At 37.7% G+C, this 24031-nt stretch overlaps 1 protein-coding gene across 3 annotated transcripts in view; it reads left to right on the forward strand.

The window, feature by feature from the left end:
* Positions 1-24031, forward strand: part of WAC (WW domain containing adaptor with coiled-coil) — a 90098-nt gene that overhangs the window by 35097 nt on the left and 30970 nt on the right. For all 3 annotated transcript variants that reach the window (XM_050804510.1, XM_050804508.1, XM_050804509.1), the window contains 2 exons: positions 17212-17318; positions 23573-23688. In XM_050804510.1, the coding sequence (XP_050660467.1) occupies positions 17212-17318; positions 23573-23688 (223 nt within the window). The remainder of the gene's footprint in view (positions 1-17211; positions 17319-23572; positions 23689-24031) is intronic.

Below are 24031 nucleotides of genomic sequence, written 5' to 3' on the forward strand. Positions count from 1 at the left end.
GTACTTACTTTGCCTTAGACGATACAGGAGATCTGAAGAGGTTGTAGTATATGTTGTAGCTATTGCAGATCTGTGGTTCCTAAACCTGGCTGTCAGAATCACCTGAGAGGTTAAAGATATCTGAAAATCTGCTGATTATTAAAAGTGGTGGTATGGAACTAGGAATCTTAAAAAGCACTTCAGTTTTGTTCGATGCCTGATAAAGCTTGGAAAGTCAGACAAAGCTCCAGGGAAGAATAATTTCTGTCTTACTCTTTTGGTGTCTTATACCTGCTTTGCTATATAGTAAATGTTCAGTAAATTAAATGTTTGTTAAATGATTATTGTGTGTGCACGTTTGTATGTGCATATGCTGGGAGTAGGGTGGGGCAAGTGTTGACTGTTTTTATTAAAAAATAGAAAAAGTGTAAAGAATGTATTTACTGTATAATGTCAGTCCTTGGACACAAAACAAATAAAGTTGTCAAAATAAGCACATGGTAATCAGTGGCTGTTGATCTCAGACAGTAAGCAGGTGAGTTTAGCTGGATTTGGTGTACACTGCCAGTCCTCAAAGTACAGCTACTCCATTTGCAAATGTATGTTGATTTTTCTTATGATTGTCTGTATTCTGTAGTTTCCTCTTCCCCAGTGTATTTGAGAATGTCTTCCTATTGCTTTTACTCATGAATGACATCTCAGATTGAAAAATAATTTTCTGGGTCACATCCGATTTTTTTCTCTTAGCATAAGACATTACTCCATTGTCTTCTGGCATTTAGTGTTGCTGTGGAAAAGTCCAACATCATCCCATTTTTGTTTTGTAAGTGACATGCTTCTGCTGGGTAGCTTTTAGAATTTTTTTTAATGGGTAAAATTCAGCAGCTCCACCAGGATATGAGGACATGTGTCAGTTTTTTTTTGGTTCTTTGTTTTTGCTGGTATGTGGTGAGTCTTTTTCAGTCTGCAGATTCAGATCTTCTTTTATTTCAGGGAAGTTTTGTTTTATTATCCCCTTGAATGTCCTCCCTGTTTGTTTTTCCAGGACCTTCAGTTTTGCATATATTGATTTCATCTTTCATATTGGACATCTTATCTCTAAGTACTTTACATTTTTTTCCGATGTGCTTTATGGTATTTCTGTGTTCTGTTTCCTTGTGATTGACATTGCTTTCAGCCATGTTACTCTTTTGCTACTTCTAATGTGGTTTTAATTTTTTAAATACTTTCATCTTTTTCCTTAAATTCCTCTAAATTCCAGCTCCTTTTTTTTTCCCCCTGTGTGGGGGGGCTTTGTTTGCCTAAAGTTTTTGGTTTCCTGAAATTTCTTTTGAAGTATTTTCTTTGTGTTGTATACCCCCACTTCCATGTCTGTACAGGCTTTGTGCGTGTGTGTTTTGAGTGGATCGTGTGTGGATAGTATGATTACTCTCTGATTCTGCTTTTTACTCTTTTGGACACTATTTTAATTGTGCCCTTAAAATTTGGTGTTTGTAATCTGAGACCAGGTTAAGGAAAGAGGTACGAAAGGCATATATTTGGAAGAGAGCGATAAAGTGAGGAGGTTACATATTTACTCTGAAGGTTTACAGTATTTGATGAAGTCTTTTTTCAGAGATTACACCTGGGGATCCAGGCAAAGATGTAGGGTGGCGGCAGGGCTCCCTTCTGAGAATTCTCTACATCATTGGGCCAAAAAAAGGCAGTTTATTGGTACAGATGACCCTTCTCTCCCACCTCTTCTGCCTGCCATAAGTTTTCAGAGTATGTAGTCTTGACAAGAATTGGAATTTGTACCTTCCTGCATTTCAGTATGGGCTTTTCTTCTTTTTCTTTCTTTCTTTAAATGGAAATGAGGTCTCGCTTTATTGCCCAAGCTGGAGTGAGTGCAGTGCACCATCATGGCTCACTGCAGCCTTGACCTTCTCCTTCTCGGCTTAAGTGATCCTCCCACTCCAGCCTCCCAAGTAGCTGGGACTAAAGGCAGGTACCACCACACCATTGTAGAGATGGGGGGTGGTCTCACTATGTTGCCCAAGCTGGTCTCGAACTCCTGGGCTCAAGTGATTCGCCAACCCTAGCCTCCCAAAGCTCTGGGATTACAGGCCCGAGCCACCTCGCTCGGCCTCAGTGTGGATTTAATTTGTCTCTTGAAACGATTTGTCAGAGACGGTTTGTTGAGTTACGACTTCCCTTGTTAGATTTGATTACATTTTCTTTTTAGTCCCTTTAGTTTTGATAGGTGTTATAGAGGGCAAATACAGAAACACGTTCTCAAACTGTCATCTTTTTGAAAGTTTACTTTTAATGTAATTTTCAGTGTCAATTTGATGTCTGATTCTTCTGAGTTGTTTGCAAAAATACATTATTCCAGTTGCTGAGTTAATGGCTTTTTAAGTCAGTTGGAAATAGGTCTTTTAAGATAACTTTCATATGATTATTTCAATATTAGATACTGCTAAGTTCTTTTTTTTTTTTTTTTTTTTTTTTGTGAGATAGAGTCTCGCACTGTCACCCGGGCTGGAGTGCAGTGGCGTCATCTTGGCTCGCTGCAACCTCCGCCTCCCAGGTTCAAGCGATTCTCCTGTCTCAGCCTCCTGAGTAGCTAGGATTACAGGCACCTGCCACCACGCAAGGCTAATTTTTACAGAGACGGGGTTTCACTATGTTAGTCAGGCTGGTCTTGAACTCCTGACCTCTTGATCCGCCCACCTCGACCTCCCAAAGTGCTGGGATTACAGGCATGAGCCACTGTGCCCGGCCTAAGTTCTTTTTATATGAGTTGGGAATTCCAACACTCAGATAAATAGTAATTAGAGAACACATATGTCACAGTGATTACATTCAGTATATGCATTGTACATGTGGAGTATAATGTTGCTGTTAAAAACAATGGTGTAGAGGCACATTTATTGATGAATGAAGAAGTTCCTGGATACTAAATAGAAAAATCCCCGCACAAAGTAGCATGATTCTATTTTTGGTTACAATATGTACATACAGAAAAACTATAAGGAAACTTACTTTTCTAAGTGTTTTTCTGTAGCCTCTGGATACTAATAACTGTTCTTTATAGAAAATCAGATAAAATAATACTACAGTTTTAAAAAACAATGGTAAAACTAGACTTACGAGAATTTCATTCTTGTTCCTGGTGGTAAATGATTATTGTGCAAAAACTTTTTCATATTGAGGAAACCTTCATCTATTCCTACAATTAGTTGTTAATGCTTTGTTGGAAATCTGTTTGAATTTTATCAACTGCGCTCGTTTGATAGCGTATCTTAAAGACATTAACATTTAAGAATTATATTTTTGCCAGTCTGATTATTCAGACATTTTGTATTCCTGTGCTAAGGGGTGTATATAGTTGTGAATTCTCTTATTCTGTTTGTCAGCATTTTGCAGTTGATTACTTTTATGATTGAATCTGTTTCTGGTGCGTATATACACTGAGAATTAATCTATGAATGTTTGAAACCGTTCCTCAATGAACTTCTATAATCTCAGTTAGGCTAGAGCTGTGGTTGGGCATGGAGGTTGGTGGGGAATGGAAAGATTGGGACTGAAGGGAGAGTGAAGAGATGTCTAGAGCATGTTGTCGTAAAATTGGTATGTAGATTGAACATGAACAAGTATGATTTTTTGGGGCTTCCCCTCCAGTAATCATGGAGATTGTTTTTATTTTTAGTACAGTACCTTATAGTAAGTAACATTTCCATCTGTTTCTTTTTGTGTATAAAATTGGTTTAGGCAGTGCGGCAATATGTACTTTCCCTTGAATAAACAACCATTTCATAGTTCAACAGCACCAAAAGTGTCCAATATTAGGTTATCAATGGCTCTATCCAAAAATGCACCTCTGGTTGCCTCAGCTCAAAAGCAGGATGACTAAGCACCCAAAACAGATGGAGTTTTAGAATAAATACTGCTTTGTGTACACATGTCTCAGCTGAGACACATGAGCAGCATTGAAATTGTCTTATCTGTAAGGGAGAATTTACTTAAAGTTTTTCTTGAAGTAACTCTGCTGTAATATGCTACCTTTTTTCTCTCTTTAATATCACATATTTTTAGGAAAAGTACTATTCCAATTTATTTTATTTTGTACAGATAGAGTGGAGGCTAGAGTAATTTTAAAGTTACTGATTATCAACTTTTATTCTAAGTATTTTTAGTGGGTATTACAGGTATAGTGTGTTGTCTTAAAACTTTTTTTGGTATGCTGTAACAGTTGTATTTAATAGATGATGTTTATATTCTTGGATATGACCCTAAGATTTGTTATCACCAGTCTTTGGCAGCTCATCTGCAGAGATTCTCTGTATCCCTTATTATTAAATGATGCTGTATGGAGCCCAGAGGTTCTAAGAACAGACTGAACTAAGAGTTGATCCTTAATCACCCACTATCCTTGTTGCAATAGGAGCATCTCCACTTTTAAGTATTGGACTTTCATTCATGCGTTTATTTTATTTTGGAGTCTACTGTCAGACCTGGGCACTGTTGTAATTATGAAATTATTGCAATAGTATGTCAGGAAGATCCCTGTGCCCTTCTAGTGGAAGGACAGACAATATAAAATATATAAAAGGAAATAGTGATTCAAACAGTAGTGACAGTGAGGTAGGCAGAGTAGTTATTGGTCAGGGAAAGGCTGACATACGAATTAACATCTGACAGATGAACAACCAGCCATATAAGGTAAAAACTCTGTGGCTTTAAATAGTTGGGGAAAAATTAGATAACTGTTTTTCTAGAAAGACTCTTCTTCTTTAGTTGTGGTATCCTTAAAGATACGCTTTTTCTTTTCTTTTTTTTTTTTGGCGATGGAGTCTTTCTCTGTCACCCAGGCTGGAGTTCAGTGGTGCAATCTCGGCTCACTGTAACCTCCATCTTCTGGGTTCGGATGATTCTTCTGCCTTGGCCTCCCCGAGTAGCTGGGACTATAGGCGCTTGCCACCACACCTGGGATTTTGCCATGTTGGCTAGGCTGGTCTTGAACTCCTCACCTCAGATGATCCACCCACCTCGGCCTTCCAAAGTGCTGGGATTACGGGCATGAGCTACCATGCCCGGCCCTTAAATATATACTTTTAATGTGCTTTTTCGTGATGCCACTAGTACTATTCAGAAGCATCGAAAAATGCTTAAAAGTGAAAAGTAAATACTTTTGGAATTTGTTATTCAGAAGATGAGATCTGTTCTTTCTTTAGTTTAGTATCCAAGGCCCCTTAGTAGTCTAGCACAATAGCTTTACACATACGTTACATCGCAAGCGCAGTAACCATGTTACTGTCAGACTGCTTGTGCTTTGCCCTCTGAATCTTTATCACCATGTACTTTCCTACTTTTATGCTGTTGTGAATAATGTGTCCCTTGACTGAAGACTGTTGTCTACTGTACCAAGTTGAAATCTCCTGTGTGAGATGATTTTTGTAGCTTGCCTTACTATCTTAATGTAACTGAGACAGATGAAAGCACAGTGTGTACTTGAAGATTCCTTTGTGCTCATTTTCACTTCTCCTGAGATTGAGAAGTGAGTTCCATGTGGCTTCCAAAGTTGAAATCCACTTCTTAATTAGGGTCAGGAGGTAAACTTATTTGAAGACACCTGTGTGTGTGTGTGCAGGTACCTGCCTCTGTTTCTTTTTGCTTTCTGTTCTTGTAACTCTAATCAGTCAGCTTGGAAAAGGGATAATACTCAGTTTTTTAACTATATTACTTGCTCACCCTTTAGAATCTTATTATAATTTGATAATTTTTTATAAAACTTACTGTTTTACACTAACTTGTATTTTTTCTCTCAGAGGAATGCTTTCCTCCTTTAGAGTAACTACTTAGCTAATTTAAAAACAAGAAAATGGAGCAATATGGGATGTAGTGTAATTACACTGCATAAAAGTAGCTATTGTCCAGGTGCAGTGGCTCAGGCCTGTAATCCCAGCACTTTGGGAGGCCGAGGAGGGTGGATCACGAGGTCAGGAGTTCAAGACCAGCCTAGCCAAGATGGTGAAACCCCATCTCTACAAAAACTACAAAAATTAGCTGGGCGCGGTGGCAGGTGCATGTAATCCCAGCTACTCGAGAGGCTGAGGCAGGAGAATTGCTCTAACCTAGGTGGCAGATTTTGCAGTGAGCCGAGATACTACCACTACACTCTGGGCCTGGGCAACAGAGTGAGACTCCGTCTCAAAAAAAAAAAAAAAAAGCTATTAAGGAGAGATGTGTACTGTGATGGGGGCTTGCTTTAAATTGGGTGGTCAAGAAAGGCTTTTCTGAGGATGTAGTATTTAAGCTGAGAAATCAAACACGACCAAGAAATACAGTGGGAGATAGAGGAGAGGAGATACAGAATGTATAAAGGATCTTAAAAATCTTACTTTTGGCTGGGTGTGGTGGCTCACGCCTGTAATCCCAGCACTTTGGGAGGCGGAGACAGGCTGATCACTTGAGGTCAGAAGTTCTAGACCAGCCAGGGTCGCACCATTGCAATCCAGCCTTGATGACAAGAGCGAATCTCAGTCTCAAACAAACAAAAAAACACCTTACTCTTGAAATCTTAGCTAATTCCTTAGTGAAAAGTCAGATGGCAGGAGTCAAAAGGAGTTAGTAACATTCGTAAGTATCTAATTTCAGACTTTGTTGTGATTATTGCAGCCCGGTACAGTGTCAGGCAATATCTTACTTGACAGGTGACCAAAGGTAGGCCCCCACCTAGGTAGAGGCAAAGTCTGAACTGAAGCCCAGATTGCCTGATTGCTAATGTCACTGAAGGGAGTGGCTCTTAACTTGGTTAGACCAGCCATCTCAACTTTTAAAAAATATTTTCTGTGGCTATTTTTTTCTATTTTAAAGATATTTGTTAGTATTATTGTAGAGACAAAATCTCTCCCTATATTGCTCAAGGGTAGTCTGGAATTCCTGGTGAGTTTTAAAAATTGAGATGAAATTCACATACCAATTATCATCTCTCCACCCAAAGTTACTCTATACCTGTTAGCAGTCACTTTCATTTTTCTTCTCAATGCCCAGCTCTCCAGTTACTGATCTGCTTTCTGTCTCTCTAGATTTTTGTTTTCTGGATATGTCATATAAATCGATTACACAGTGTGTGGTCTTCTGTGATTGGCTTCTTTCACTTAGTGTTTTCAAGGCTCACCCATGTTGTGTTATGTATCAGTACTTAGGCTTTCACTTCCTGGGTTAAAATTTTCCTCCAGTAATTCTCAGAGCATGTAAGGTACATTTAAGCCATAAAAGAATGTCAATACAGCTTATTCCAGATTCACAGTTGTGCACCACTTTATATTCAAAGCATCCCATGGGATTAGGTGTCGAGAACTGATGAATTAAGGTCTGTGTCTAAGCTAGACAAATTAAAGTCACACGTAAAGTACAGTAGATTGCTTTTTTTGGTGGGGGCATAAGTTTTATTTATGTGTAATTCACATACCATACCATTCAGCCATTTGAAGTGTATAGTTCACTGATTTTTAATATATTCACAATTGGTAGTCACCAGTGTTCTAATACATTACTTACCCTGTAACTGTCATCCCCCAATACCCCCCTCGCCCTCACCTCTAAGAAACTATTACTGTATTTTCTGTCTCGACAGATTTGTCTGTTCTTAATGTTTTGAATAAATGGACTCATGCCATATATGATCTTTGGTGACTGGGGTATTTCACTTAGCATGTTTTTGAGATTCATTCACGTTGTAGCATGCATTAGTATTCATTTGTTTTTATTGCTAAATGATATTGTATGATTATGCCATGTTTTCTTATCAATTGTAAACACTTGGTTTGTTTTTATTTTTGACTGTTAAGAATAATACATTATTATTATTATTTATTTATTTATTTATTTATTTTGAGACAGAGTCTTGCTCTGTCCGCCAGGCTGGAGTACAGTGACATGATCTTGGCTCACTACAACCTCTGCCTCCCAGGTTCCAGTGATTCTCCTGCCTCTGCCTTCCGAGTAGCTGGGTTTACAGTCACACGTCACCACACCTGGCTTATTTTTGTATTTTTAGTAGAGGTGGGGTTTCCCCATGTTGGCCAGGCTGGTCTCAAACTCCTGACCTCAGGCAGTCCACCTGCCTTGGCTGTGCAAAGTGCTGGGCTTACAGGCGTGAGCCACTGCGCACGGCCTGTTGCTGTTTTTTGAGATAGTGTGTCACTCTGTTGCCCAGGCTGGAGTGCAGTGGTGCAGTCTCAGCTCACTGCAGCCTCCCCCTCCTGGGTTCAAGTGATTCTCCTGTCTCAGCCTCCTCAGTAGCTGGGACTCCAGGCACACAGCACCACACCTGGCTAATTTTTGGTATTTTTAGTAGATACGGGGTTTTGCCATGTTGCCCAAGCTGGTCTCGAACTCCTGAGCTCAGGCAATCAGCTTGCTTCAGCCTCCCAAAGTGCTAGGATTACAAGTGTGAGCCACTGTGCCTGGCCAAGAATAATGCATTATGAACATTCGTGTACTAGTGTTTGGGCCTATGTTTTCATTTCTTCCGAATATATACCTAGGCGTGGAATTGCTGGCTCATATAACTGATTGGTTGGTTGGTGGTTTTTTTGGTCTCTTTTTCACTGCTTTATTCTTGTTTGCCAGTATAATGCCAGTACATTTTAGGTACACAAGTAGATGTTTGAATGAATGAATGAATCAAAGAAAAAGTTACATTAATGGTGCCTAGAACTTATTATTTGGTAAACATTGATGTTTTATTTAACCCAGGAATATAGCACTCATTTGTTATTAGTATTTTGTATATATCTTCAACTAATAGAGGATATCCTGTTTTTAAGTTTTTGTTTGTTTAAGATTTAGTTGGGTACATTTGAAGATTTGTTACTTGGGTATATTGAGTGATGCTGAGGTTTGGGATACGAATGATCCTGTCACCCAGGTAGTGAGCATAGTACCCATCAGTTAATTTTTCAACCCTTATCTCCTCCTTTCCTCCCCTTCTAGTAGTCCCCAGTTTCTGTTGGTTGCTATCGTTATGTCCCTGAGTACCCAGTGTTCTGTTTGTATATATGATATGATTTTGTTCTTTTGTATGGCTACAGATAACTATGCTTAACATTTTCAGGAACTACCAGACTGTTTTCCAAAGTAGCTACAGTATTTTACTTTCACATTAGCAGTGTGTATGAGAGGGTTCCTTCCAGTTTCTCTGCATCCTCACCAACACTTGTTTTTGCCTGTCTTTTTGGCTATACTTACTCTAGTGGGTGTGAAGTGTTACTTCCTGCAGGTTTGGTTTGCATTTCCGCAATGGCTAGTGCCATTGTTCGTCTTTGATACACACTTTGAAAGTTTGTGTGTCATCTTTGAGGAAATGTTTGTTCAGATTTTTTACTCATTCTTAATCAGATTATTTTTATTGAGCTCTGGAGTTCTTACTGGTAGAATTAGATAAAAGTCTTATATGGATGTATGATTAGCAACATTCTACATGTTGTCTTTTCACTTTTTGATAGTGTCTTTTCAAACACAAAAGTTGTAATTTTTAAACTCTCGTGTTGCATAATGATGTTTCCATAAATGAAGGACTGTATATGTGAAGGCAATCCCATAATATATTTTTACTGTACCTTCTCTATGTTTAGATATGCTCAGATACACAAATACTAACAGTGTATTATAGTTGCCTACAGTCTTCAGTACAGTTACAGGCTGTATAGGTTTATGGCTTAGGAGCAGTACGTTATACCACATAGCCAAGGCTTAGGAGCAGTAGGTTATACCACATAGCAGTAGGTTATACCACATAGCCAAGGTGTCTGGCTATGTGGTATATACCTGTGTTTATACCTGTTGCTGGTATAAACAGCAACAGGCCGTTGTGTACTGACGCAAACCTACACCATCTAGGTTTGCGTCAGTACACTGTTACGATGTTTGCAAGACAAAATTGCTTCACAACATGTTGCTCAGAACGTAACCTTGTCTTTAAGCAACACATAACTGTATGGTAGAAAATCGCCATAGTAATACATACATAATAACGTATATTACCTGCTACTACCTGCACATAGAATGAATGTTATGTGTAATTTTCACAAACTCTTTGTAGCACTGTGCTAAAAATATGTAGCCCCATATATATATATATGTTTAAGATAAGCTATGGCAGTGCTGTTTTTTTAAAGAATGAAATTTGTTCACTGTATCATCTTGTGTTTATGTCCGCCACTTCAATGTTTGGACCTAACTGTTAACAAAGGAATCTACTTAATGTCATTTGTTTGTGACAGATATAAGGCAGATGTATTATATATATGTAGCATTATTGTCAGTAGTGAGATTTTTCCAAGTAGTGAACATTTTGATAAAAGTGTTCCAAAAAATGACCTTATTATAAACTAAAGTTGTATTGGTTCATGTGTAAAAATGAGTTAAGTTTTATACAGTACAGTTTGCATAGCAGCTATATTCCTGGAAAATTCAGCATGCTGTGCTAAGCAGATTTTGGTTCTAGACTCAGTTAATTACAAGCAGCTTATTTTCAGACATTAGACAGTTCTTTGGGAGACATGTATAATGTACAGTAGGCATCCCTGGCCCCCTTTCACTAAGTATTAGCGCACCTTCATCTAGAGCAGTGCTTTCCAGTGAGTCAGATACACAGTTTTAAGTTTTTTTAGTAGCCAATATCTGGAATTTTAATTATATTTATTATTTAACCAAATATAGCTAAAATACTTCATGTAATCAATATAAACATATTAGTGTGATACTTTTCATTTGTTTTTCCCTAAGTCTTGGAATCTAGTATGTATTTTACACATACAGAAAATCCCAATTCATATTAGCAATGTTTCAAGTGCTCAATAGCTATGTGTGGCCAGTGACCGTCATTGAATAGCACAAATGTAGAGGGAGTAACTGTACAGCCAACTGTCAAATTGTTGATACTTCTTGTGATCCACTTTTCCCTCCCCCGAGAGACAAAGCCTCGTTAGCTGTAAGTTTTGCTTTTCACCACCAAGTTTCTTGATATACAGTTGGTAAATTGCAGGATGCCATTATTATAAACTAAAGTTGTATTATTGGTTCATGTGTAAAGATTTTTTTTTAGTCAAGGATAATGCTTAGAACTTCATTTCCATTTCCATGTTCTTACCCCCAAATAGCTACATTTTTATCCTAATGGGTTTTTTTTTTTGCATTATTATCTCTTGAAAGTAACTGATAACCATGCTGAGCTGCTTGCCTGTGCTATTCAAGTTATTAGTACTCTGATAATAAAGTTGCATAATTTTGAATGTCTTTGTTCCTATTTTTCCCATAAGACTTTTCATTTTTAATATGCAGTTTTGCAGAATTCAAGATTTTTCAAGGAAAACATTTATCGTGTTATAGCAAAGAATACCGTATAGTACAGATACGTGGCTCTCTTGGTGATCCCTTTTTAAGTACTCTGGCCGCTGGTTAGTAGTGATGAAAGGCCAAGGACCCTGAAAGGTAGTACAGCATTCAAAGTAACAGAGGAGGATCCTTGGAAGGTACTGGAAAAGGCTTAGGAAGAGACCTGTAGAGTATAATCATCTCTGTAAGTGAAGAGGGTATGATCATCAGTTTATTTTTAGCATATTGCCATCTCAGAGGAGATTTTGTTGAGTGTCCTCTACTATTTGACTTTGTAAACCTGTGTTTCCCAAAGTGTGGCCTGGGTGCTAACTACACTAGAAACATCCTGGGAATGCCTATTAAAAATTCAGGTATTAAGCCAGGCGTGGTGGCTCACGCCTGCAGTCCCAGCACTTTGGGAGACCAAGGCAGGTGGATCACTTGAGGACAGGAGTTCGAGAACAGCCTGGCCAACATAGCGAATCTACTAAAAATACAAAAATTAGTGGCATGTGGTAGCGTCCACCTGTGGTGCCAGCTACTTGGGAGGCCCTGAGGTTCAAGGATCTCTTGAGCCCGGGAGGCAGAGGTTGCAGTGAGCCAAGATCGTGCCACTGCACTCCAGCTTGGGTAACTGAGAGATCCTGTCTCAAAACAAAACAATTTAAAAAAAATTAAAAATGACTGTGAATTAGAATCTCTGAGAAAGACCACCTTGAAGTCTACAATTTTTAATATACTAAAGATTCAGATCCACTACTGAGTTTTATTCATTGCTACCTATTTTTGCTTTTGTTTGAAAGCAGTGTCGGATGGTAGATGTCCTTGAATTATTTCATTTAGTATACAGATATGCCTGTTCCTTCCTTAGTGTCTTAAAAAGAGTAAAGACTAACTAAGACTTCTAAGTCTGTGGATCTGGTAATATATTCTGGTGGTTGTCATGGTCTGAATAAGGACATAAAAGCCACAATATTTTGCTCCTGAGTAGACTGAAAACTGTTGTTCCACCTTTTCGAAAGCTGATGGCCGTTCCCACTGTCATTTAATCGTATAGAGTTGTATATCCTCCCTCTGCTTTTCCTACTCCTAATGTCCTGGTTCCCTTTTGTAAATGGAAGGGCATTGTAATTGCTTAATGTCCATTTCTTGCTGAGTCAGGTATGTTTTGATCAATTTTTTTGGACCATTTTCTGATTATTCTCCTAGGCCCTCACTCTTTGAAACTATAAGTTATAGTCCTTCTCACACTTAAATTTTAGCTTCTGAAGTTTTAGAAGATGCCAGATAGGGATTATTCTGTCAGAAATACTGCAGATTTTGTCAGGGAAAATGTCATTCTCTTGTACCGACCCTTGGACTCTGGTCTGAAACTAGCATCCAGTCATGTTGTTACATCTCCATTTTATAATCTGCCATGGTTAAGCACTGGAAGGGAGAATTTTGCTCACCATTTAAGTTCTTCAAGTTGCAAGCTTAAGTATAGAACCCCTTTATCTGTCCTGCCCTTCTCCCAAAACGGAGTCATTTCCAATAGCATGTTTTCTTAGACTCTTTTAAGACTTAACTTTATCAGTCCTAGCTTTAATTTCTTGAGATTGGTTTAAATGTACAGCATTTAAAAACATTTTTATCCCAGTTATTCACTGATACAGTGTTTCTTGGGTAGATGATTTTTTTTGTCGTTAAATAACGAGCTTTTCCTTGGTAATATACACAGTGCGTAAAGGTACTTGACTGTATAAACAGCACTACCTCCGTTGCTTCTTTGGGTCAGTGTGTGACCCAATGAAGGAATGGAGGCAATGCTGTTTATACAGTAAAAAGTACCCTTTATGCACTCTGTCTCTCACCAGCATGTATATATTATCTTCCTTTGTGTACTTGAATACTCACTGGATTTGGGATTGAAATTCTGAGTTCAAGTTTTATGCATCGGTTCTTCTCTTACTGGATATGTTCAGAAGTCTTACTGTATTCTTTCTCTTAGCCTTAGATTCTGTATTGTAATAAGAGAAATCTAAAACTTGTGGGGTCACATATAAAAATTCATGTGATATTTTAAGATAGGAGATTTAAAAGGAATTTTGTGTTGTAGCACTTCTTTTCGGTATGGCTCTAGAAAATCATAACCACCATTACCCCAGCCCGGGGGAGGATGCGCACAATCACTTTGTTCTTCTGCTTGTGTATTACTTCAGTTTGGAATGAGTTAAGTAAAAGTCTCAAATGAAATACCAAAAAAAGTATGTAAGGTAATATAAGCTGAAGCTTTTATTATGAGACAGTTAATTTTATTTACCTTATTATTGTCATTTTATTCAGGGGCAAATCTGCGCTACCTTCAGGTCCAAAGGGCATCCTTCTGGTTGGAATCTAAAGATGTATTGCCTGCCATGCTTTGTATAAAACCTCTTATGTAAATTTGAAATCTGTTTGAGAATGTTAGTTTATTCTTAGTCTTTTACAAAAATGTCTTTATCTTACTTCTCACCCATTTCAAGTTTTGTTTTTGGTAAGCAGTCTTAGTAAATCTCCATAGAATGTGGAATCTGGTCCCTATCCAAAAAACTCCTGTCTTTGAAAATAATTTCCCCATCAACAACTGATTCTATTTTCTCTTTTAGAGAAGTCTTAGGCCGGTGTGCCTTGATGCTTTATAAAGACTTGATTATTATGCTGTGCCTTCTGAAGACACATATACTAGATCTAAAAGTTAGTTGGTAACTTCCATCAGGCTGGTGGAAAGCATACCGTTTCTTTAGAAGTATAATTAATTGGAATGTTTGTCAATATTTGAGTTTTCATTGACTTTAGGAATAGTCACTAAAGTGGAGTGAATTCCTGGATCTTAACCTCATGAGAGGTCAGTGGACCTCATTTATAATACACCTTATGTTTGTAGAAAACCTGTTATGTCTTTCAGTAAACCTTTAATGTGGCACTTCCATTTCGTAGATTTAAGCATAGAACATACGTTCAAGAATGTGTGCAAATAAATGTCAGAGTGGGGTATCTAAACCAGGCTTTTTAATGGATTACTCTGGGGTTTATTTCAGTCAGTAAGATTAGCTTTTTTCCCATCACTGTCGACAAACTTAGGGAAATTTCAGGGAAATCTCAGCTCTGCGAGTAGTGCATATATATTCTAGTAATCCATATTACTATTTCTACTTCTTTCTTATATTCAGTTGTAAATCTGATTTTAAAAAAATCTTCGGAGTTATATCTGAAAAGTAGAAATTTCAGCATAGATCTCATATTTTCTTTAAAACTTGAAGTGTTAATTTTCCTTTGTTACTAAGCATTTTGGGATCCTAAAACCATTTGTGAGGTTTGGTGAGTCTCTCAGACTCTCAGGACTCAACATAGTCATTATTATGACTGTGACTTACTACAGTGGACAGGTGCAAAGAGAAAAGGCACATGGGGCAAAATCTGAAGGAATCCAGGTGTAAGCTTCCAAGAATTCTTGCCTAAGAGAGTGATACAGGATGCACTTAATTCCTCCAGCAACAAATTGACACACTTGTGGAATGTTGTCTACCAGGGACGCTCACTAGAGATTTAGTGTGCACCGCTTTTACTGGATTTGGTGAGTTATATATGTACTCTTCGCCTTGCATGTACCAAAATTTCAGGCTCCAGTAGGAAAGCAGCTGTTCAGTACAAAACATACTATATACCCAAACAGCTTAGGTACAATGAACAATTCTTTTTTTTTTTTTTTCCTTTGAAGACAGGTTCTCATTATGTCACCCAGGCTGGTCTTGAATTCCTGGACTCAAGGGATTCCCCTGCCTCTGCCTAGTCTGAGACTACAGGTGCAAGCCACTGTGCTTGGCCTCAGTGAGCACCTCTTTCACCTCTTTATCAGTTACGGTTGTGAGATCCCTCCGGAAATTTAGCTTCCCACATGTCTGTCAAGGGCCAGCTGTGCCAGAAAGCCTTTCTAAAGATAGCAGTCTCTGGGCTTCTGCTAACTTTTCCTGCATACTCAGTCTTTTTTTTTTTTTCCCCCTTTTTCTTTTCTTTTTTCATTTTCTTTTTTTTTTTTTTGAGACAGAGTCTTGCTCTGTCGCCCAGGCTGGAGTGCAGTGGCACGATCTCAGCTCACTGCAACCTACTCCCCAGGTTCAAGTGATTCTCCTGCCTCAGCCTGCCGAGTAGCTGGGACTGCAGGCACATAACCACCACGTCCAGCTAACTTGTGTATTTTTAGTAGAGATGGGGTTTTACCATGTTGGTCAGGCTGGTCTCGAAATTCCTGGACCTCAGGTAATCCACCCACCTCGGCCTCCCAAAGTGTTCACCTTATTTTTGACTGATTTCTTCTTGATTGTGTTCATTCTTAGAGCTTTTATTGAGGATTTATTTCTTGCTTCCTGTTATTACAAGGGGGTTTTAGGGTGTTCTCTCTATATAAATATAATACTGTACAGCAAGATAAATCAAAATAAGTAGAAGAACGCATCAGGCGTCTCAAGCATCAGGCTTCTTAGGAAATGTCCTCTGTCATACCACCTACGTTGTTCTTAAGTAACCATTGTAGTTAGGTAATTCTCTTTGATAGTTTGTGACATAACTAGCTTTCTTGGGTCTTTGAATCTGCTTATAGTTTCCATTGTAAGCAGACCCTTATCTGAGGGTAAATCTTGGCCATTGCCGTTTTTCCTTCCATACTCTTACTTCATCCATGAACTTTTAGTGCTTGCTGCTTACACACAAAGCAGTTAGTCCCTCTCCTACCTTTGACCTGTAACAGAAAACACTTCCAAATCCACATCTACTTAAACCTTTTCTTCTGAATTCCTAGTTCTATATTAATCTGCGGACCATTTTCACTTGGATATCTAAAACCTTATAGTCATCATCTATCTGAGTTCACCTTTGCTCTTACCATTTAGTTGTTTCTATTGATTGAAATAATATTCCTAACTCATTTCTACATTTATCCACCCTGGTTCTCACTAATAATTCCTGGACCACTGGAGCATTTAAATTGCTCTCTGCACTTTTCGTTTTTGTTCATAATAGTGTAGCCTCCATGCCACTCCCAGATCACTTATTAAAAAAAAATACCAGTTCGATTATGTTACTTTGTTGCTGAAAAATCTAGAATTATGTGGAATGAAATTGAAATACTAACATTAGACTTCTGTGGTGAACCTTTTTGTGTCATTCGTCAAAGTGTTTTTGCAAGTCTGGATTTTTACACCCTGGTTTTTCTTAAAGCAAGAGAAACTTTTTTCTCTGGTCACTGGCATATACAGATTTTCATAAAACCTGAGTTACTCTTAAGCAATTTTTAGATAGAGTTGGACCTGTTAGGAAAAGACTCTTGATCATCTTTATCATCTTATAAGTGAGCACCTTCCCTAAGACTCTTTAACTTCTTGAAAAAAGTTGATGCTGTTTTATTTGAAAAATTGGCAAAGCTATTAAAAGGCAAATAGGGGAAACTATTAAGAAATTGAAATACAGTTGCAAAAACATACTGATAACAGTGACTTTTAGTTCTGTATCATTTGAGTTCTTGTGCCTTTTTTCTGTGCACGTTGTACTTCTATTTTTCTCCAATAAAACTTTAAGAAAACCCAGAAGTTGCTACAAATGATAAAGATAAGGTTTTGTTTCTCTCAAAAAGGTTTTGTTATATGCTGTTGTTCCAGGGCATATAAAGCCACTTCTTTAGTAGGTTCACAGATACTTTATATACTATAAAAAGTATGACTGTGTATATATTCCTGATGCTTATGTGAGATGTTCATTTAGAGATATACAATAATGTATGATAGAAAACAGTTTAGATTAAACATTAAATACAGTTTACTTGTAATTCACTGTATTCTTTATTTTCTTAAGGGACCAGTTACTCTCCACAAGAAAATTCACACAACCACAGTGCTCTTCATAGTTCAAATTCACATTCTTCTAATCCAAGCAATAACCCGAGCAAAACTTCAGATGCAGTAAGTATTATAAACATGTCCAATATTTTTTCTTTGAAATTTATTGCAAAAAAAAAAACAAAAACAAAAAACAAAACAAAACCCATGGGAAGTCTTGTAAAATCTAATGTCTTAAAAAGTTTGAATCACAGTCTTAATGTGTTTACTTGATATCATTATGCTATTTTAAACCAATGAGCCAGTCTTTTTAATGGAACTGAGCGTTGTGAGAAGCTAGTATCTTTGGTATTACTTAATTAGGATTCCTGTACAAAGCAATGTTTTTCCATTGTGATATCTGAGATAAAAATAACTTCAGGCTGAAACTTCTTATAAAGTGGTCTAACTTAAGCTTTCTTTCCATAGTGTGTAAACTCCTTATAGGATATATTTATTATCTACTGTGTCTTACACACTCTCCCAGACACTAGGGATATACAGTTACCTGTCCACAAGGGCGTGAAACCCAATGAGGGATTTTAAATATTTTCAGAAGTTTAGGTTAATGACATTAACTTATTTTGAATTTTTTAAGTCATAGGTTTCAATGAAATTTTTAATTCACCATAGAATAAGGTTTTAATTCACCAGGCATATGCTAAGCTGAATATATTATAGAATATGGCCCATCTTAAAGGAAATTTGGGACCTGCGGTAGAGACAGAAAAGTAAACAGCAGTGCCTGTTAAAGTTGCTTTGGGGTGGCACTCAACACAGGACTCCCAGCTTGGGTGAGGAAGATAGTAAACTATAACTAATACTTCCCAACAGTCTGACTATAACTTAGGCAGTAAACGAGCTCTGGAATTCATAGCATACAAAGGAATAGAGCTCCTAACGATGTAGAAGTGTAAAATAGTGTAGCACATTTAGAGAACTGCTGGGATTTTGACGGTGTGGGAAAATGGCAGGAGCTAAATTTACAGAGGTAAGTGGGAGGCATATCATGAGAAGTTCTATGTCATGCCAAGGAATATTAATTAGACATGTATAAGGCAGTGGAGAGGTATTGAAGGATATAATCAGTAAAATAAGATCATATTTGCAATTTAAAAAATTATCTCCGGTAACAGTGTGGAAAATACATGATAGGGAAAGAACAAACAATGAGAAGGCCGTCAGAGGTGTAGGTTGAGTCCAGCAGATTTTACTTTGAGTATTTGAGTGATCATCGTGTCTTAATTGACGTTGAAAAACCTTCAGATTTTTTTGTTTCTTTTTGAAGCAGTGTGAATAGTACATTTCCATAGAAAATTGAGACATTAGGATAATATTTGGATAAAAATAGATAGTATTAGTGTTCATTTAGAAAATTATACTGTTGGCCAGGCACTTCACTAGTGGCCAGGCACGGTGGCTCACTCCTGTAATCCCAGCACTTGGGAGGCCAAGGCGGGTGGATCACTTGAGGTCAGCAGTTCAAGACTAGCCTGGCCAACCTGGTGAAACCCCGTCTCTACTATAATTACAACAATTATCCTGGTGTGGTGGCAAGCACCTGGAATCCCAGCTACTTGGGAGGCTGAGGCAGGAGAATTACTTGAACCTGGGAGGCGGAGGTTGCAGTGAGCCAAGATCACGCCATTGCATTCCAGCCTGGGCGACAGAACAAAACTCTGTCTCAAAAAAGAAAGGAAAATCATGTTGTTGTAACACAGAATTAAATATATGGGATTGGTTAAGCAGATACTGAAAAAAAAGGAGGAACCCTGAGGTAACACATACAGTAATCACCACTCAGGGCTATGGAACAACAGGATGAATTTGGGGTTTTAGAACCTACTAGTCTAGAGGAGGAGCCCCACAGAGCTCGTGGTAATACCTCTGAGGGTATGGTGAAGCTAGTTCTAGTGGTGGGATGGTAGTCCAGTGCTGGTAACAACTGTGGCTGATCCTTTCTCCTACCTTTCATTCATCTAATTAATGCTTCTAACAGGAAGGAAGCCACCTGGCTAAATAGAGAGTAATTTGCACTGTCCCAGCCCTAGCATCACAGAGCGGACTATCCTAGGGGGTGGGATTGAGACTGAGAAAACAGTCTTGCTAAGTACTTCATGCATACTATCGTCAAACTATTTGTGATGAGGCATTTCCTTTTTCCTTTTTTTTTTTTCTTCAAGTAGGGAAGGGAGGATTAGGCCGAGTGGGGAGAAAGGGGAGCAAATCATTTTCAGTGAGATGTATATTCAGGATTTTAGAATGAATCTGCCTGTTTTCCTGGAAAACATTCTATTAATTTACAAAGTAACACCTGAAGTTCCACTTGTCATTGACAGTTTAGGTTTGCTATTTGTCTACTCTTACTGCAGCAGCCCTTGTGGGCATTGTTTTTTTCGTAAAACACAAATGCAAACAAAACAAACACCTCATTCAGGGAAGACAGATTTTGATTATTTGGATTTTAGAGCAGTGGGTTTAACCCAGTGAAATCAGAAAGAATGAATAGTGGGCATCAGAGAAGCTTGAATGATTCAAATCATAAGGGTGTCAGGGAACTTAATTATGTGAGTGAAAGTTGAAGACCATTACTAGAACAGATATGTTTTGTGTTTCTGGAATCCGGGTTTTGGTTTCTGTTGATTTCACCTGTAGGTACATAATTAACTTATAAGTAGTGGTCTTTTGTATTATAATGTACCTAGTGGAAATGACACAAACAGCCCTTACAAACTGTAAATTTAATCTTACTTGAAAAGTTGGCTTTAGAGTTATCTACACAGATACTTGGGTATGTGGGTGATTTTTTTTTTTTAATCAAGTTAACTATTAAAAGCCCAGTTTAAATTATCTTTTATTTTCAGTATCAGATTAAGGCGTTGACATTTAATGTACTTCCTGCTAAGTCCTATGACAAACATTTATTGTGGGGTGTTTACCACAGAGCCTGACTTCTGGTAAAGATCAGGAAAAGATTGGTGAATGCCTCCTTCACAATAAAAATCATGGGAATGTTGCAGTGGCTCACAACTGTAATCCCAGCACTTGGGAATGCCAAGGCAGGAGCGTCACTGGAGGCTTGGAGTTTAAAACCAGCCTGGGCAACATAGGAAGCTCCTGTCTCTTAAAAAAAAAAAAATTAGCTAAGTGTGGTGGTGTGTTCCTGTGGTCCCAACTACTTGGAAGGCTGAAGCAAAGCATTGCTTGAGCCCAGAAGGTTGAGGCTGCTGCAGTGAGCTATGATTGCACCACTGCACTTCCAGCCTGGCCGACAGCAAGACCCTGTCTCAAAAAAAAAAAAAATAGGTAAAATAAAAAATCATGGTATGACTTGTAGACCAAATTAGTCGTGCATATTTGATTTTTTCAAAGGGGGCTGTGAATTGCTGAAAAAATATTGCTTATTTTTATTTAAACACTGTAATTGAGATTTTCCCTTCTAAATACTCTATGCCAATTTTAATTTGCCGAGATGTGCTTAAGTTCAATCCTGTATGAGTTTGCATTCCTATTCCAGCTCCTTTTGTTATCAACTAAGTATCATCTGCATACTTTGAAGCTTTTGAGTCTTGAGCCAGGAGAGGTGCTTGTCACTTGTAGTCCTGGCTACTCGGGAGACTGAGGAGGGAAGATCACTTGAGCCCAGGAGTTAAAAACCAGCCTGGGCAGAGTATAGCAAGACCTCATCTTGGGGAAAAACAGAAAGAAAAAGTTTGAGTCTCATCAATATCTACCATATTAAAAATTAAAACTGTGAAATTTTAATATTTCATTTAAAATATCAATTGTAAACCCATTATATGGTAACATATGTAACATCTTTATGAAAAGTAACTAATTTTTAAAAAAATAGATATTGAACATCTTGGTAATATTTGACTTAATAGAAAAAGACACTTAGAATTTCATAACTTCCTATCTGCTGCTTCATTCAATCTGTTGTGATACATCCAGTGTTTTGTTGAGCCTCTGGGTAAACTTCACTGTATGCTTGTGATAAAACGAGGAAGAAAAAAATCATGTTAGTATTATCATGAAAATAGTTTTGGTCTTGTGAAAGGGTCTTGGGGTTCCCCAAGGTTTCCTGGATAACACTTGGAGAGCTGCTTTAGAGCGTATGTTGGCAACCATCCCAGGCCAAATCTAGAAAACTTTAAATGTTTGCAGGCCTTTTGTTTAAGTTCTCAGTGTTAGATATTCTTTTTGTAAAGTTAAGAAATTTGACACCTGCTGTTGCACATCAGCATTGTAAAAGTTATCCCATAATTTGAAGGGTTTCTTTTTCCTTAACCCCTTGAGGATGGCAGTGGGGTGGAGAAAATAAAGTTGTTGATATGTGATTGTATGCTTTACCCTGGAATTTTGTTAAGTGTAAGACATCAGCTTGAACTAATCTACAATTTGATAGGCAAAATCAATGTAGCGTGGTAGACCAGTGCTCTGATTGTGAACTTTCTGTCCTGGAGGTTGTGCCAGAATGTTAATCACTTAAATACAATGTTTAGTTCAGCTGACTTTTTTTTTTTTTCTCTTAAAGCACAACTTCTGTGAAAGAAACAGTATGTTTATATATTCAAATGCAAACTCCTTATTTCCTCCAGGATAAGTTGGCAAACCATCACTTGGAAGAGCACTGGCCTAGACCATGCTGACCTCTGGTGTCCTCTGTCCACTAGTCTCAAATCTCATTGTACCTCTTCAATCCAGTAATTCCACATAACCACTTGGCAAGCAAACCAAATCTTCCAGATAACATCCGTAGAAGGGATCAGTTGCATAATAATTTATGTATAGGGAGGAGGGGGTGGTAGAGAAGAACTTTCTGAATTTGGCCCTTTGTGATTGGGTTCCTAAAGCTTGATTGTAGGCTTCTGGAAGCTAGTGGGATTGAGAATTAACTCTCCACTGCTTTTTGAGGTGTGGGGGTACAGGACTGCTTTGCCACCCTCATTATTTTGAGATGTAAACGTGAGCATATAAATATATGACAGAGTCTGTGATCTTTTTCCAACTGCCGTGAGAATTATTAGGGGAATTTCCAGAATTTGGTTTTAATTTAGTGGAAATAATAGGCCTTTGGAAACCAGAGTCTTTTGTCCTTTGATAAATCACTATTTTTGTGAGCTATAGACAGCTCTTAAGTCTATATGTTGTCTCAGCTTGTTTCCTAGTTGTTAAAATTAAAGCTGGGCCAAGGGTAAGGTAGTGAATAAGACTTTGTTTCCTCAGGCTTAAAAATTGTATCACAATACAGTGAACCTGGAAGGATAGGCTATGATAGTATAGTACATTATTTCATTTTACTTTTTTCAAGTGGTTTAATATTTTTAAATTTTTTTTTATTTTTCTAAATTGACAATTGTACATATTTATGGGATATATGGTGATGTTTCGATACGTTCAGTATATTTAATAATGTTCAAATCAGTAATTTGTGTGTCTGTCATCTCCAACATTTGTGTTGGGAACACTCAAAATCCTCTTTTCTAGCTATTTGACAAAATATAATCAATGTTGTTTCAGTAAGCTCCTTTGAAAAACTAATTAAGGAATTCAACCAAGGTACTTGAGATTCTACCAGATTTCCTGGGGCCAATCAGAAACTTAACTAATCTTTGTGAGATTCTTTTCATGGAAACTGGGCCTTTCTGATGTTTCTAATTTCATTATGATGTTACATTGCCTGTAAAAATACCTGGAAGAGACTGTATCTGAGAATGTTTGAAAGACCATTTTTAGTTATGGGAATATGAGTGATACTGCTAATCCTGTATATTACATGAGAACAAGATTTTAGTTATGTGTACCTGATCCATCTTGTCGATTTCGAAGGTGAAACAAATTTATAGCTTTTAATTAGCTTTCTGTTTATGTTTACATATTTTGGTTCCTTTTGTCACTAAGTAACAGTTAATACAGGCAAGATTGTTCTCTTTTATACCATATGTAATTATTATTGTGCCTTAGAATTTAGAACTGACGATCTCACGCCATCATCTAGTCTAGAGTGCATTCCTCACCCCCATGTTACTGGATTTCAACAGTTAAAATTGTGGGGGATTTTGTCATGCTTTCTAAAATCAAGGTGATGTTAATTTCACAGTTTTCTTTGTCTAACAATCTAATTTTTATGCTACTTAATTTTGGTATTTTATGAAGTTCTATTTGAAGCCTTTCATAAACTAAGGTCTTATAAATACTTATGCAGATAATTGCATTCTAGTTTAGAGTACCTTTATCTCATAAGTGTTTTCCTGTATGTGTGCTTTGATGTTCTTGATATTTCATGTGATTACATAGTATTAACATTTTCTAATTGTAAAAAATATATTTTTAAGCCTTATGATTCTGCAGATGACTGGTCTGAGCATATTAGCTCTTCTGGGAAAAAGTACTACTACAATTGTCGAACAGAAGTTTCACAGTGGGAAAAACCAAAAGAGTGGCTTGAAAGGTAATTAGCTTTTAATCTAATTAAACGTTATTTCTCTAGCTTGGTTCTACAGGTTAACATCTTCCAGCATTAAACATTCTAATTTAGCTTTTTTATGGTGCTACCCATCTACACTTTTTAGTTGCAGTGGTTGGTTGCCCCATCATTTTTTCCATAATTTGTCTTTACTTTTAAAAACAAAAACCTGGCCGGGTGCAGTGGCTTGTGCCAGTAATCCCAGCACTTTGGGAGGCCAAGACTGGAGGATTGATTGAGCCCAGGAGTTTGAGGCCAGCCCTGGCACATAGTGAGACCCTGTCTCTACAAAAAGTTAGCTGTGAGTGGTAGCATGCACTTGTAGTTC

The sequence above is a fragment of the Macaca thibetana genome, chromosome 9 (genome assembly GCF_024542745.1).
Source record: "Macaca thibetana thibetana isolate TM-01 chromosome 9, ASM2454274v1, whole genome shotgun sequence".
Taxonomy (NCBI): domain Eukaryota; kingdom Metazoa; phylum Chordata; class Mammalia; order Primates; family Cercopithecidae; genus Macaca; species Macaca thibetana.